This window comes from Ornithorhynchus anatinus, chromosome 15 (genome assembly GCF_004115215.2).
Source record: "Ornithorhynchus anatinus isolate Pmale09 chromosome 15, mOrnAna1.pri.v4, whole genome shotgun sequence".
Taxonomy (NCBI): domain Eukaryota; kingdom Metazoa; phylum Chordata; class Mammalia; order Monotremata; family Ornithorhynchidae; genus Ornithorhynchus; species Ornithorhynchus anatinus.
Window position 1 is genome coordinate 23,384,647 of NC_041742.1, and position 17,059 is coordinate 23,401,705.

General features: G+C 46.5%; 1 protein-coding gene across 4 annotated transcripts in view; it reads right to left on the reverse strand.

The window, feature by feature from the left end:
• Positions 1-14,190, reverse strand: part of ASB9 (ankyrin repeat and SOCS box containing 9) — a 73,268-nt gene extending 59,078 nt beyond the window's left edge. The window contains exons 1-9 of one of the 4 annotated variants that reach the window (XR_003764714.2): positions 13,606-14,190; positions 10,327-10,406; positions 9,138-9,245; positions 8,286-8,436; positions 7,619-7,753; positions 6,292-6,483; positions 4,239-4,409; positions 2,235-2,494; positions 861-939 (exon numbers count right to left, since the gene is read on the reverse strand). Coding sequence is in view for 2 of the 4 variants with exons in the window: in XM_029079628.2 (XP_028935461.2) it covers positions 4,534-4,658; positions 6,292-6,483; positions 7,619-7,753; positions 8,286-8,436; positions 9,138-9,245; positions 10,327-10,406; positions 13,606-13,699 (885 nt within the window). In the remaining 2 variants the exon portion in view is untranslated. Of the gene's footprint in view, positions 1-860; positions 940-2,234; positions 2,495-4,238; positions 4,410-4,484; positions 4,659-6,291; positions 6,484-7,618; positions 7,754-8,285; positions 8,437-9,137; positions 9,246-10,326; positions 10,407-11,907; positions 11,970-13,605 lie in introns of those variants that run through there. The other 3 variants (XR_003764716.2, XM_029079633.2, XM_029079628.2) reach the window with 3 other exon arrangements.
• Between the last annotated feature and the right edge of the window lie 2,869 nt (positions 14,191-17,059).

The window sequence follows — 17,059 nt, forward strand, 5'->3', positions numbered from 1 at the left end:
ACAGTTACATGGGATAAGAGTGTTGCTCATGAAAACGTTACTTGAGGGAGTTCAAGGAGCCTCTCGATGTGTTGCAGGTGGGATACCCCCTGAATCGCTCCAGAAGTAACAGTATTTATTAAACATTTACTTTGGGCAGGGCACTGTACTGAGTCATGGAAAAAAGTAAAAAGGTGGCAAGTGGACAAGGAGCCTGCCCTTGGAGGGATTCACAAGTAGCGCTGCTTTCCCTCTCCCAGGGCCCGGTTGAACCAGGGCACTGCTTCCAAGCTGCGGGACTTGGTGGCAGGAGCTGGGGTAAAGTAAGCCTGGACATTTGAATTTGGAGGAATCCAGAGGCCCTTCCAGGGTAGACCAGCCCGTCTGATGTCAAGTCGGAACAATGGCTTTCAGAATTAAGTCCTTTTTCCAAGCTGGGGAGAAGGAATCCCTCATGGGGGTGTCCTCTTTGTGCATCTGCAGTAGGATGCATTTTTACTCCATACTGGCAGCTATGGCACGAGGTAGATCACCTAATTGAATTGATCCTATTTTACACTGCATCATGCAGTTTTCAGCTAGTTGGTCCCTTCCATCACGAACCCCAAGTCGATGCCTTATGTCCGTTGTTTTTATTTTCGGAGCTCAACCTCAGCTCCCGTTGCCCAGAGCCACAGCTCAGAAACCATGCCCTATTTCCCAGGGATGTGGGATTGTTTAGCACGCCAGCTCTGGAGCAAATATGAGGGTCAGCAGTCCCCCTCAGAGAAACACTTTAAGTCCAAGGGAACTCGATGCGCATGCGCAAAATAAAGCTTATGGTTTCAGCCTGTTACATTACGTGCTCTGCTCAGACAGGTAATGTCCATGTGCCGCCTTACCTGGAATCCACGCGTGGATCAGTGGCCACCCAGCATGTTGAGGTATGTCTGGAAATCCCCTCAGCTCATGTCAATCCTCCTGGCGGCATAGAAGACAGAAGAAAGATTCTGCCTGAGTTAGAAGAACACCTTAAGAAGAAATGCAACACAAATTGTTTTCTAGTCAAATATTACTCATTTGCTCTCGAAACCGTGAATTTCACAAAATTGCTTAAGCCAAGTAAGGTCCGAGAGCCATCTAGTGGTGCCTGTCTCATGCTGCAAAGCGACTCGGGAGAAACCCAATCGAAGGGACGCAAACTTCCTAACAGGTAAGGGTCATTCAGATAAGGGAATTGTGGAAAGCTTTTACGGTAAGAGGTTCGACACAGCCCCTGCCCCACTTGGGACTCAGAGCCTTAATCTCCATTTTACAGATGACATAAGTGAGGCACAGAGCAGTTAAGTGACTCGCCCAAGGTCACAGAGCAGACAAGTGGCTGAGCAGGGATTAGGACCCCAATCTTTCCGACCCCCAGGTCCGTGCTCTGTCCGCTAAGCCATGCAGCTTCTGTTCTTCCTCCTGCTCCCACTATTTCTCAGTCATTTTTACATCTCCCTAAGATTGGGCTCAATAAATACCACTGATTGATGTCATCAGACCTAAGTGGGGTTAAACTGACCAAGGTGCTGGCCCAGAATAAGGGATGATAAACCGGGGGTCTTACCCAGTGAGGTGGGACAGTTGGGGCTACAAGTGATGGGAACATACGACCGGGACAATCTGGCCAGAAAAACCCATTCAGTACTATAGCTGCCTCCAGGCCTGCAGAGATGGCTCATGGGGCCACAGTCAGAATCCAGTTTTCGGGTAGACTTGGAGCAGTGGGAGCCTAAAAACCACTCCCCTCTCTCCCCCGCTGGTCAAAGTTAGCCCGCCTCATCCTCGCCCCTCTCCCACAGAGGACACCACTCCCACCCCTGCTAGGTCAGAGCTATATGACTCGAGCAGAACCCTTAAAAACTCAAGGCCTGGTAAGACTAATCATCCCATAATCCCAAGAAAGGAGGCATTATTTTTCCACTTGCAGGGAGGGAGCAGCAAGATCATGATATTTCCCCAAAGTCCATTATATCCCTTACACTTTGCCAAGTATTTACGTTAGACGCCGCTGTAAAAGAAAGGCGGGGGGGGGGGGGGGAGCCTTCCTCATTTGGGGTGAGTAAAACATCTTGCTTAAATGGTCCTTAGTAGCACCATCTGGTTAGCTACACGGGGCGGGGAGGAGATACAGTGAGCTGGGTGGGCTGGGGGGAAACACATAAGAGTTCAGGGTGTGGGACTGAACAGCGCATTACACTCAGGTCTCCCGTCTCCTGTCACGAAAAAGTTACCTTTGCTGATGAACCTTGTATGACAGGAAACTGGTGCCATACTACCCGGGCCCCTGAACCACACTACCCATGTGGGCAAGTGTTCCTAAGGTCATCACATCGCCTTCTATCCAGATAAATGCGGGATCATCGGAAGGTCGTTCCCTAAGTGCCCAGGAGCCAAGAACGGTGATGACTGCATTCCCCACATACCACCCTCACGGGTTGACTGCCAGCATGTCTGCTGCCTGGTGGACCTTGAGGATAACTGGAGGAAACATCTGAGAAAGACAAAAATTGATTCTGGCTAAGGGATTACTTCTGGTATCATATTACATTGGCTGTCATTAACAGGGCGTTGTGGCTAGAATATTAATACTGCACTTGCAATCTCTCCCTGTTGAGTCTCTCACTTGGATTGGTTCTCACAGTCTCGCTTGCCTTCCCTCCCTTAAAATGTCATCCTTGGTAAAGCAAAGCTGTGAAATGAATGATTTAGCTGAGGCTTCTGGCAGAGTTAGCCCTAGGGATGAATATATTTTCCAATCATTTATCCTTCCTCTATTTCATCCCCAGACCAGATCAAAAAGCAAATGTTTTCCACAATACGGACACTCATTCATAGTGTGCTTTTGTGCTTGTGGTAATCAGTTGTTCCGTGTATCTTGGCGGCTCTGGTGCCCTTCCACCCATTTAGGCAAGGTCGCTCCCAGAGGCTGACAACATGCCCAGGCAGAAGGAGAAGAGTGGTGTTGGGAAAGAGAGAAATAAGTCACCGTTGGCTAAGAGTACCACAGCTCCCAGGTGTGGCCCAGGCAAGCAGGGGAGTGGAGCCGAGAGGGACTGTGCTTTGAGAGGGATGGGTAGGAAGCACTGCAGGGTGAGGGCATGAGCCTCGGACAGGAAACCAAGTCAGAGACTTGGGACTGAGAGGTGGGGTAAGGAGGGAGCCTGGGAGAAGAAGGCAAAGAGCCACAGAGGGAGGAGTTTCCAAGTCTTGCAGTCCCGGGAGATGGGGGAAAGGGAACTGGAGCAAGTCAAAACCCATATACCCAGCTCAGACCACATCCTCAAAAAGAAGATGGGGGAAGAGCTGGCTGCCAGTTGCAAGACAGAGACACATACACATACACCCTGTCAAAGGGAAACAAACATGGTAAAATACATGGACACACAAAAGACGCAACAGAGTAGAAACATACTCTTACTCATTCACCAAAAAACATTACCCAAACAACAGACACACATATGCAGATGCACAAACACACAGCAAAATACCCAAACCCAAGTGGCTACAGACCCACTAGAACCAGTTGGATAGCCCTACATCCTGCAGCTGTTCTGCCAATGACAGTTCTTTCCTCCAAAATAAGACTATTAAAACTCCATTTCTGGGACTTATTCCAGGTCCATCAGTCCAGTACACACTCTCTAACAATGCAATGGGATATTTAGAACAGGGGGATAATTGCCCTCTGACATGGATTCTTATGGTTAGGGCAGTACCATCCAATATTCTTCACTGCCTGCTCTGAAAACCCATATATGCACCCTGCCTTGATTTCCTGCAAACCTGTCTAATATTTAGGGGTGTTTTCCGCTTCCATTTCCTGTGGCAACCAATCTCCTGTGCTTATTACCCACTGTGTGAAAATAAACACTTCTTTTCAACTGTGCTGAGTTCCTAGTTTTGGTGTTTATGGGTTTGGCTGAAAATTAATTGTGTTTTACCCACTCGATTCCCGGCCTGAAGAGAAGGAGAATCACGGAAAGGGCAGAGAAGGAGGGGTTTTAGGGTGACTTCTCGCATGCCAAACGGAGGAGAGGATCAGTCTAATAGGGTCTCCTGGGTTAGACCTTGGACTTTTGGTCCTTGAAATGGTTGCTCACTTCAGTGGTGCCAACTTCGCGCCTGCCTGAGTTCACCCTGATCTCATTACAATCGGGAAGGAGCAGGTGTCTTCATTTCTTACTCCCCACAGAGACACTGAGATGGAGGCCCAGTGAGATTCCCAATTGGCTCACCATTGGCAAGTGGCAGAGCTGCCGAGGTCTGGAGGCTGCTGGGTACCTGGGCACATCACCCAGCCCACCGGGCCAAGCTGCCAACCCTCGTGGGGGCAGGGAACCAAACAGCCCTTTCATTCACCGCCACAACGGGGCCTTGTCCAGAATTCTCTTCTCAAAGATGTCAACCTGCAAAGAAACAATTGCACCCAAGTCCGCTTTCATTCTGCAAAGTCCAACAGCCGAAAGAATCAGCCCCAGCGCTTGTTTGAAAAATTGCCTTTTTAATGTTCCCGCGGTGCTAAGAAAACATTTAAATGTGCACGAGAAATCGTTTCAGCTCCTCTGGTAGCAGGAGTTCAGTTATCCTGTGATGCTGTTTGATCCCAAAGCACTTCCTAATGCACAGGCGGCATAACTGGAGCAAGGACAGGGGCCCTAAAGGAAGAGGCCATAAGACAAGTCAATCCCTGGACTTGACTGACCTGAGGTCAATTCATCAAGGGATGGTACCCACACCGGCAATGCTAGGTCCATATTGGCAGGGAGGGACAGGCGGAGGGGAACCCCAGATCTACCGAACGGTCAGAGGCAGAATTTTCAAACTAATTCCTCTCTTGCCGGTCTCAACCCTCACAACCCCGTGAGTTCAGACTGATGGAGGACCAAGAGAGAGTGCTAAAGCTCAGTCTTGCCAGCCAAGCCTTCGACAGGCTCATTCCTGAAATGCTTCAGACTCAGGCACTGTCCCAACAGCCTCTGTCTTTGTGGCCACAGTGACTAGTGGTCAGAATACGGGCCTGAGGGGACATAGGAAGCGGGGGCCTGCTGGCTCTCCCTCACGCCTACCGAACAGTCAGGGCCGTGTCTGGCCGTGGGTGCTTCACAGTTACCCGGCCTCTACAGTCGGGGTAAGGGGCGTCTCCTATCACAAAGCAGACTGGACAGTAAAGCCTCCTGTTTCCTCCTCTTCCTTCCCCTCACCTCTTCCCCGGCCACCATCAGTGCCTCAAGGAGAAAGGGTCTCATTAAGCAATTTTACATTCTGGAACTTAAAGGTCCTATATAATACTCCTCCTAGAGCAAGAAGCCCACAGGTCGCCCCCCTGACACCCTCGCTGCATTCCCTAGAAGAAAACCCCTATCTACAAACAATTTACTACATTCACTACTTAGCCTTCAATATTAAATGAGTTTTTGACTGTTAAAACAATCAAATACTATTGATTGGTTAGACTGTGAGTCCTGTGAGGGACAGGGACAGTATAAGACCTGATTATATTGTATCTACCTCAGTGCTTGGCACACAGTAAGCACTTAAACACCACAATTATTATAATTATAGATTAAATGACAACTGGCAGAGTTAACAGAAAGTCTGTCTATACCATCAGGAACTATAAATGCCACTATAATGTAGATGAGAACATTTGGAGATCAGCTCTAATTACAGATCTTATCACAACCCAGAAAATGGAGCCCATAGGATTCACAGGTCTTCTCAGCCCTCTTTTTGTCAAGGCTGAAAGGGTCCTTTTTGAGGGCTTTTGGATTATGGGTTAGAGGTAACGGGAGAAATATCATTTTTAGGTGGCAACTTAAAGGGTGCAAATTCCACTCCGACTCAAAGCTTCTGTGAAATTGATTTAGATAATATGCAATAAAGAAGGATACCAACGGAACCATCACTTCCACCCTTTCCACTCTTTAAATCTCCTGGGTAGTGTCTCGGTTTGGTTCCCCTGCTTCGGGAGATAAGATAAAGGACGTGGCCTTTGACAGAAAAAGCGGATTTAGGACTCTGGAGTTATATGCCTCTCCTCTGGCAGGTCAATGAGAAGCAGTGTGGTCTAGTGGAAACAGCACAGGCCCAGCTCTGCCACTTGCCACTGTCACTTAACTTCGGGCAAGTCACTTCACTTCTCAGAGCCTCAATTACTTCATCTGTCGTGTCCACGCTGACTACCTTGTATCTACCCCAGCATTCAGTACAGTGCCCGGCACCAAGTACGTGCTTAACAAATAACATTAAAAAAAAGGAAAGGTTTAGATTGGGCTAAGTATTGGGTACCTTCTAACTGAGAAAAGAGCTCGGTCAGAGAGCTCCTCGGGGGAACCAACTCCACTGGCCGTTTGCCTTCTCTGTTCTTGGACTGCGTGTCTGCTCCGAAGTCAATCAGCAAGTGGACCAGATCTGCGTTGGAATTCGTGACAGCCAAGTGAAGAGGAGAATCCAGACCTCTGCCTCTATTAGCACTCGCTCCTATGCAATAATGGCCAAGAATGTATCTGCGTTAGCCAAAACATTTATCTCTGACCCACAGATCAAAAAACAATTTTTGTCTCCTCAGAAAAAACTGAAACCAGAAAGTCACAGTGATACCCTAGGAAAACTTCCCCCTAAAGTGAAGAGCAGGAAGGCTCTCGATAGATTAGTGGGGCTTTAGCATGTGATTCCCGCGACTGGCTAACAAGCTCTGAAATACAGCTTCCTTTCAGGATCAATAAAACCAAGATGGATATAAAGACATTTGAATATCTGATGTTTGAGGAACATCAAATCCACTTGTAGGGCTCAGAAGCCTACTGACCCATTTGGGTAACTGATCGTGGAAATAACAGGATGCCCATTTGACGTGGGCACCAGCTTAGCGTGAGGCGTGGGATCGCCTGCAGAGCTAGGGTGACAGCCCTAGCATCAAGGGACGGTCTGGGTACCCTCCTGCAAATGAACGCTAAGATAAAATGAGCCTATATCCTCTTCCCCCTCGGCTCTTAGGTTGACCCTTATTCACTCCACGGGCGTTAAAATTAGGCCTACAGACTGAGTGTTGGAAGAAGAAACAACCTACCACCACTGCTGGTAACTGCTGGATCAAGAGTGGCTGAAAAATCTTCCACTCAGTGCTATTTCCCGCCAACTCGGATGCCACTGCGACCCTTGTACCTCCTCTCTGAGTGTAGAGAAGGGGACAGTACGTGCAGCCACAAGTTGTGTGTACATGCGTCTACAACAAGCAAGTGCTTGGGTTCCAATGTGGCTCTTTTAGTAATGAAATAACTTGCTCAAGACTTCAACTACAGCACTGTGTCTGTCTGTTGTAATATTGTACTCTCCCAAGCGTTTAGTGAAGTGCTTTGCATAAGTGCTCAATAAATAAAACTGAATGAATTCCTATTCTGTAGATAGGTCTCCACACAGTGTGAGTTTGTTGTGGGCAGGAAATGTGTTTAGTGGTTCTGTTATACTTTCTCAAATGCTTAGTTCAATGCACTGCACCTAGTGGGAAGCCAAATATCATTAAATCTTGGTTCAGAGTCCAAAAATGAGGCAGGGGAAAATGGTTCAAAAGGTAATAGCCCTATAATTTCTCCCTCACTTTTTTTTTTTTTTTTACCTGATTCAAGTAGCTTCTTGGCACAGGCTATCTGCTGATTCTCACAAGCCACGTAAAGTGGAGTCCCTAGGTGTTTGATATCGTGATCTATATCCACTCCGTGAGATGTTAGGGACTCCACACATGCCACATGCCCTGAAATTCAAAAAAACAGTGATGCCATGATGCATCATTACACCCAGCTAAGAACACTCACCACTACTTCACAGAGTTATCAGCAGTTCCCATCTATGAGGGCGTTCTCAATGTAACTTATTTAAATGCAGTGAGCGAGTTTATACACTAGCATTGGTAAACATGACCAAACTGAAAGGTCTGGAATGAATTAGTGATAGGTTCTCTCGATACGAGTGCAGTGACAGTATTAGGCATCTTAAAAGGGTATCTCATGCCACCACACATTGCAGTTTGGGTCAGTCCAGATTTGGATGAAGAAATCCAAAGACGACACACTGTTTCCGGATGAATACAGACACCGTTCCAAACTCGTGGGAATTGGCCACCAAACTCTATTTGCTCTGAAACAACATTGTTTTCAACCATAGACTAGGAAAGCATGATTTTGGATGCACATACCCCAATATTAAACCCCTTTCTTTTTTAACTCAAACTGCAACATGTGTTTTGGTGATGCCCAGGGAAAATAGCGAGGCTTGCGTGGATCTACCTCTTTTAGCAGCTTGGTGGATAGGTGAGGCCAGGTCACAAACTGCTTGTGGGCTGGCTCCATGCTGCAATAAGAGATTCAGGCAGTCCACACTACCACTGACACAGGCATTGTACAAAGGCGTGCGCCAGTCGACAGTCACGCCATTCACCTGCAGGGAAAAGACCTGATTAGCTTAGCATTTGCAGTGTGAACTGTAGAGTTGGGGATAGGTCTTGTGGGTCTCTCAGTGGGGGTCTCTGCTTCTTTAAATATCCAGAGTCACTGCCCTGCTGACTAAAGTGCAGACTGCGTGGTCTTGGGCTTCCTTTGAATTTCATCCAGGAGTGAATTTAACACAATGAGTTTGATTTTTTTCCATTTCTGGTTCAACTACATAGTCCCGTTTCTCCTTCCTCACGTTCAACAATGACAGTGGAAAGCAAAGGTTAGGCAACTGGTGCTGGGGGAGGCTAAAAAGATACAGCACAGGTCAGGCAATTGAGTATTACAGATCTCGATCTACTGTGCTCATGCTTGGTTCTGTCATCCTCTCTCTTTGGGGGCTGCGATTATCCAATCGTGCAGGCGACAACTGAAGCATAAGGTGCTTTTTGGATTAGATTCATTGCCAAAGAGATAGAGAGCTAGGGATTTATTCTAAAAACTACTACTCTAGGGATGAGGTAGCTGCAACTGAAATCTGGCTGTAACCAGACCCTCCTTAAAGTGACACCAGACATCCTGCCAGTGTCTGATCGTAGGAATATCTCTGGATAAAACTTTGGAACATTCGGAATCAGAACAGTAAGGGTTTTGAAATCCCATGGATCACTCTTTTTAATGTCTAATTAACGCACTGGGACCACTTACCTGGGCCCCATGTTTTAGTAAGACATCAGCACAAGCAGGATGGCCACCAAGACAGGCTTCATGAAGGGGAGACACGCGGTCAGCGGTAAGGAGGTTTACCCCACTGCCCTTATGAAACGAGAAAGTCACGATGAGAAGTCTGGTGCTACTGTCTTTTTTTAATATCTTGGCGATATTACCATGAATTTGAACAATGAAATCTAATGATCAATTACTGGATCTGCTAGCTAGAGGTGGGAGGCAGGATCCCTTCCTCTAGGCGCCAGAAGGAACAAGGGTACGTTCAGGGGATGGCAGAATGGAGAAAGGCTCCTGGGTCCTTGGGAGGAAGTGAAGGCTGGGGAGTGGAGACAGGAACTAAGCTAAAGCTACCTGATTCTGACGGTACCAGCCACCCAAAGTCAGGATCTAACACTGCGCAGAGCATGAAGCGTGACACAGAGGAGCTTTAGCTTCTTACTTATTTGGCAATTATGAATCCCAGCAATCTAAGCCACTGTACGTTGTGCTTTAACGAATATTCCCAAAAGTAGGACTGTTTGATTTCTCTTTTGTTCTTTAAGAGACAGTGGAATGTCTTTTTCCCTCTGGGGCAAATGACAAGGATGAAGGAGAAAGCTTTCAAGTTAGACTTTGTCGACTAGTTTCCTGATGTTCTATTCTGGTTATCCCTTCTGCTTCCACTCTCGCTAATCGAAAAAGTTGCTTGGGACAAAATGTGTTATACCCATGTGGAGAAACACGGAAAACTGGAATCCCAGGAGGCAGTGCCTCAGGAGGTCACACCCTGATATGCCAGAAGAACCAGAAGCTTTCTTAAATGGTGAGCCTCATTATTATAGGAATCTCATTACTTTATATCTACCCCAGTGCTTAACTCAGTGCCTCGTCCCTAATGAGCACTTCAGTATATTCCAGAAACTAAGCAGAAATGGCTTCAGATTCCTTGACAGTTACTAAGTTGGAGGTGTATCAGTTGGAAGGTAGACACCCTCTCTTCTTTCTGTTAACCGGAGAAGTGGAACCAGTAATTTGGGGGTTTTTCCCTTTGAAGGGCTGTCTACAGCAAAGTTACACAACGGGGAGCGCTTTTAAAGAGTGGCTTCGTTTTTACAGTGGTACTTGGGTTCAAGATTAAAAATAAGAAATAGAACAGATGGCCTATAACCATAATACTGACGTAAGTTACCTGACTGATGAGTTTCTTCAGAGAAAGTAGTCGACCGTGAACGGAAGCCTCGTGCATGGGAGACCAGTCACATACAAAATCTGTTTTCAAGAAAATGAGAAAGGGCCAATAAGATTATGATTTACCGAACTTAGGAGGTGGTAGGCACATCACCTATTAATACCATTCTAGTGACCATTAAAATTAAGCAGAACCACCAGCCTGACCATTTCCCCAAACTGGGCCTCACTAGCCCTGGAGTCCTGGACAACGGAGACCACAGTTTTAGCTCCTTTCTGGCCCCGCACCGCCCCAGCCCCTCATGAAGTGGTTCTTAAGAGATGGAACCACCTCTCTTTTCCACCAACCCCAGTTGAGTCACTGCAGAGTTCAAAAATTTTTCAACCACCATCCAGTTTGGCCCCTCCCACGATGCAGAAGCAAGAGGAGTTAGCTGACATTTGGCTGGAGGTAAAATGGGGTGATTCAAGGGCAGAGACAGCAGGAGGAGCAGCGTGGCTCAGTGGAAAGAGCCTGGGCTTTGGAGTCAGAGGTCATGAGTTCGAATCCGAGCTCTGCCACTTGTCAGCTGTGTGACTGTGGGCAAGTCACTTCACTTCTCTGGGCCTCAGTTACCTCATCTGTAAAATGGGGATGAAGACTGTGAGCCCCACGTGGGACAACCTGATTCTCCTGTGTCTACCCCAGCGCTTAGAACAGTGCTCTGCACATAGTAAGCGCTTAACAAATACCAACATTATTATTATTAGAAACATATGCCTCGCTAAGAGCCACCCAACTTGACAAGCGCAGGGAGAGACTGATTTTTAAGGACTGGCTTCCCTATCTCCACTAGATTGTAAGCTCCTTGAGAGGAAGAATCCTGTCTACTTAACTCTATTGTACTCTCCCAAGTGCTTAGTACAGCACCCTGCACAGTTTAAGCAGTCAAGTATCACTGATGGATTAATAGAAAGGGGAAGAGAGATGCTGATGGCTTCAGGTAAAAGTCACTGTTCTCAGCTGTATCCTTTTCAAGACAACACTAAGTGACCGCGTGGGGCAATCGGTGACTATCTTACAACCTGAACTCTGAGCTGTCTGAAATATAGAAAAAATTAAGACGGAAAAGGGGTTTCAAACCCCATCTGAACCCAGTCAATACCATCTTCTTTCCGACCTGCTCTGGGTCTTTGTGATCGGGTTGGATGGGATGTGTCAAGAACAAGTTCACTTTCTCTCTCCCTCTCTCGTTTCAACCGATCATGAGGAGATTTCCTCCACAGGCAGGAGGCCATCAATTAAACTGGGCAATGACTGTCACGTCCGTATTTGCTTTAGCGCTTCCCTTTATACCTCACTAAATCTTGCAAGAGCAAGGGATGCTCCATATATCTGCCCTGCATAAGTCAAAGCAGAAATGCCCGGCACGTGAGGTGATGTTTCCTTAAAGCTCACAGGCCTAACGGTAATCTAGGGCTATTAATCATTTGCCGGATGAAAGGCTACTGAAGATGGAAGAGCAGGTTCACTTTGTACTTGACATTTATTTGCTGAGGTTTTGTTTTCTGAGGGTTTTTTTTATATGAAAAGTCTACCTACCTCCCCGAGCCATTATTACCATGTACAAGCTGTCTCAGACATCAACAATGTGTCGCAGGCACCTGGAAAACCAGATTCATTAAGCTGTTTACAATGTTGAGCGGTTCCACTGAATGAGTCCTCCTATGGGCATTATCCCATGTCCTCTCTGGAGGCACAGATATGTTTGATGCTGTAAAAAAAAAAAATCAACCGACTTCCTCCCCCTTGCCCCTCAAAAAGAAAAAAACCTTTTAAGGAACCTGGCCCTTGAGAGACTTGGAGAAAAATCGAAGCTATTTTCTGAGCACTTCCTGTGTCCACGGCACGGAACTAAATGCTTGGAAGAGGGCAGTTCACTAAGGAGACAACATCCCTGCCTACAAGGAGTTTACAATCTAGAGATAAGAATTTAGGGTTAGTTTAATCCTTCAAATTGGCTTGACTCGAACCTATCTACTCAAAGGAAAATTTGTATTTATTTGTACTGATCTCTGTCTTCCCCCCTGTAGACTGTGAGCTCGTTGTGAGCAGGGGTTGTCACTCTTTACTGTTGTATTATATTTTCCCAAGTGCTTAATACAGTGCTCTGCACACAGTAAGTGCTTAATAAATACAACTGAATGAAGAGGTGCCCAACCTCCTTCGATTAGCATTGCAAGTGATGGGCAAATATTCCCTAATTCCTAAAGACTTCTAGTCCCTTGGCCCTGAAGTGCTGGGGAGACAACTTAGGACAGGGTTTTTTGGTTGTTGCTTTTTGTTTTTTTTTTAATGGTTGGGCACAGTGCATGTCCCACACACGGGGCTCTTGGGTGAATGCTAGAAATCAAGAAAGTAGTGGGGCAACTCCAAGTGTCAGTCCACAGTTCCCTATCAGGTATGTCAGAGAACATGTGCAAACTGACAGTGCTCAATCCACGAGGTCATGGGGGTTATGAGAAGGGGAAAGTAAAAAATAATGGTGGTATTTCATATGTGCTTACTATGTGCCGAGCACTGTAATAAGTTCTGGGGTAGACCTGGATCGACCAAAAACAAGGAGATTCCTACTGTCCCTACCCACTTGACCTTTACCTCAGCTTCAACTGAACTTCCTAGTTTTCAGCACACGGTCCAAATGCCAGTACACAGAACACAGCGCGTTCAGTACCTTTACAGCATCCCTTCAATTCATTTCCCTCCTCAGAGGCCACCAACTAAAGCTTAGGCTTGTCGGCACTGAGATTTGGACTGACTGAACTGCGCTGAATCAGGTAATTCCTCTTTCGGGTGTCCCGCTCTCAAACAATTGAAGAGGGGGATGATTCATGCTAACAAATCACTGCCAATCATTCTTTTTTTCTTTTCCCCGAAAAGCGTGGAGCAAGTGACTTCTGCAGCAGAGGTCCCCTATGCATGCCTGCCTTTTCTCTTTGCTTTCATTCAAAGTCATTTCAAAATCATCTATCTCCCCGACAGATACCAGAACTCTGTCCAGAAGCTACTGTGTTTCTGCCAAGGGCCCACAAAAACTAAATCTTGTTCTCTTGTGAAAATATCCCAACTACATAATGAAGCTTGAGACATATAACAAATACATATATACTTGTTTGCCTAGCAGCTGTAGGCCTTTCTTTTCAGGGGGAGGTACTGTAATCTCTCCCCCCTTAATCTTCAATATGAGGGCAGGGGAAGTGAAGGGAAGGGACTTTTCCTGGGACCACCAGGGTTACTTACCACTCATCAACGGACTTGGGAGAAGTTGGGTCTCAGGCCGTTCCTCCGGCCCCTGGAACTTGCTGGTATTTTCAGTTGCTCCTTGCCCATCCATTGCACATTCTACTGGGACAGTTGAAGCGCAGTGTTCCACTTCAGTTGATCAGGAGAGTTCAAATTCCATCCTCCCTGCTGAAAATCCCTGTTGAATGACTCATCTGTTCAGCAAACTGTGCGTTCTGAACAGAACGGCTTCTGCGGCAGGCTAGGGCTCGGTCCAGAGGCGGCCCGAGTACCTGGGTTCAGATTCAACCGGACACGGCTCGCCTGTTAGCCTGCCGGAACCCAGGGAGAACACACTGCGTGAAATGAGCGGTGGGGCTGATGTCACGTCCTTTCCCAAACTGGAACCAATCGGCAACGGGGTTGGAAGTTTTTATCAGGAAGGAAATTCTGGTTTTGTAACTTTGGGGCATGAGGGAAAGAAGATGGGGGAGGGGCAAGAGCCAGCTCAAACACTTGGGCAAAACAACGCTAGAGGCGGCCCCGTTGGTGTGCAAAACTTCCACCACATCAGGATCTATTTGTTACGCTCTACCACGACAGCCTGAAAAGTTTGCTTTTGCACGAAGCCTTGCTGGGTTCCCTGCACTGCAACGTTTTCAGCCTGTCTTAATCATCTGCACATGTGGTTTCAATTGCGCTGGGTTTTTCTGTGAAAAAACTTGAACATATGCCACAAACGGGCTGAATCTCATGTTTCGTTGTTGTTGTCAAAGAACCAGTTCTAGCTGTGCCAGACTAGGCCGTTTACGCTAAGGGCAAATAGGGCAGGGACTCAGAAGTCATGGGCAAGGACACCTCCAGCCTTCTTGGGTTTGGGAGTGGGGCGGCAGGGAGGGGGACACCAGGAAGCACCTCTGCCAAGGAGTATTCATGGATGTTGACTCATCACTAAAGCCAATGGCTTTGACATCCTCCATGTGTGCGGGGGACAGGCACATATACTCCAGGAAACGTGGGAATTCTGGACTGCAGTTTTCTGGATTTCACTGCCCGAGACCCACTCATAAAATGGCCCTGGTGCCTTTGACTAAACCTCTGACTGAGATCGTGTATCTTTCTTTTTGTTATACTCGCTTATTCCTTTAGAATAGAGTTTAAGTAAATTTGCTAGTCAAATTCTCCATATGCTTTTCACCGTTTGGCTTCAATACTGTCGCTACACCTTTTGCACTGACTGAGCTTTGTCTCTGACAGGTTATGTGTTCTTCCTGGGGCAAGGTCAGACCATGTGATTCACATGAACAGTCTGGAGTCTCCCTATTTTATCTGTTTAGGGACATGTACTGCCAAGGCGGGGGTCCTAAATTGATATTTGGGTAGCGTGCTCAAGGTAATGCATTTGCGAAGAAGTGATTAGTGGATTAATCATTTGTGTGCACTGGGTGCTTACTGTGTGCAGAGCACTGTAGTACACAGCTGGGCATTTGGTCTCGGAAGATAAAATTCTGCCTTTTGTATCATCAACCGGATGTTTCCGAAGCCCATGTTGAAAAATCCAGATGTACACCTACCCAGTGGCACCCCTGGCTTCACATGTTAACATTTCAACTGAGCTGCATATGCACACATCCAACGATTCAAAAATTGTACATGATGGTAAAAAAAATACTGCCCTCCCCAGAGAGTAGAAATAGGTTAGCCAACAGAGGTTCTCAGTTTTAGTTGCAAGGATTTCCCGATGAGAGACATTAGACCCCAGAATGGGTAAACAAGGGAACTTGAATGGAAACTTTCTCTGCAGACCTTTAAATGCCGGAGAAAAATCTCAGGTCCCTGGGATGGGCTAATCCAATCGCCATCCAGGGGTAGAAGGACGGACTACAAAAACTCTTTAGGTTCCTTCTGGCCCTTTGATTCTACGATTCCTGTTGCTCTAAGTACTCCAGAGGAGGGTCTACCTCCCAGAGAGAAGGTACAGGACATGATGTTTGAAACTGGTAGTTGAGTTTCATTCATCTTTTGGTCAGCCTTCTGGTGGAAATTCCAGAAAGCTGTGAATTGGAGAAACAGCATGGCCTGGTGGATAGAGAACAGGACTGGGAGTCAGAAGAATCTGTGCTCTAATCCTGGCTCTGCCGCTTGTCTGCCGCATGACCTTGGGCAAGTCACTTCACTTTTCGGCGCCTCAGTTATCTCATCTGTAAGACAGTGTTGCGGTCCAGCAAAGGCCGGTTTTCGTGGACCTGAATCTCTATCCCTGACAGTAACCATAATAATTAATAACAATAAGAAGAAGTATTGTACTAAGAACTGGAGTAGATACAGGATAATTAGGTTGGACACAGTCCATGTCCCACATGAGGCTATCTTAGTTCCCATTTTACAGATGAGGCAACTGAGGCACAGAGAAGTCAAGTGACTTGTCCAGGGTCACACAGCATATAAATGGCAGAGCTGGGATTAGAATGCAGGTTCTCTAACTCTGAGGGTTGCTATTTTTCCACCAAATGACACCGCATAAATGCTTTACGCATTAACGCATGCCTTAACACGGATGCCTGTTTTTCCAGTAAGGCCAGGGGAAAAGGTTATTAACCAGAAAACTGATGGATGTTCAATACCTCACACTGAGGATGTTTCAAGATGGGAAACCAAGCAATATTAAAGGCCAGAAGTATTAAACACCAGATTGAGCTGCATGAAATGCTGGCTGAGGTGATAATGTCTCAGCAGTTCTGCCGATGGGGCACATGGATAGTTATATACTTCAAAATTAAATAGAATTTTAAAAAATAAAAAAGGGATCCATCGGTAGGGGATGGTGCCTTGTTTGGGAGAAAGAAGCTGATGGTGTTATACAACAGACTGGTGTGTATGAGGAGCACCTGCAGGAAGAATTTCCTCATATATGTGCCTATAAATTAGATGAATGAAGAAATCATACCCATATGTGGCTGCTGCTATTCCAGGGGACCCTTTCAATCATGGCCCAGTGGTCTCGGAATTACATTTCGATTATTCAAAATATAAGCAGCACTAGGCCTAGTGGAAAGGGCATAAGACTACACCAGGGGCTCCCGCTCCACCATTCTCCTGCTGTGTGGCTTGGGCAAGTCACTAATTCTCTGTGCCTGTTTCCTCATCTATAAAAAGGGGACGAAATACCTGTTCTTCCCTCCCCTCAACCACTGAGCTCTCTTGATGGATAGGGACTCTGTCTAAACTGATTACCTGAAAATCTAATCCAGTGTTTAGAATAGTGCTTGGCATAGAGTGAGCACTTAAATAGCATTACTGTTACTATAACCAGAATTCTAGTTGCACAGTTATAGGCAATATGCTTGAAAAACAAAAACTAGATCTGGCTTTGTTTGAAATCTCTAACACCATGCTTTCTCCAGTCCATATTGATTTACAATAAGGTCACAGAAAATTCTAATCCTAATTTAGGGGAAACGTTACAAATCAC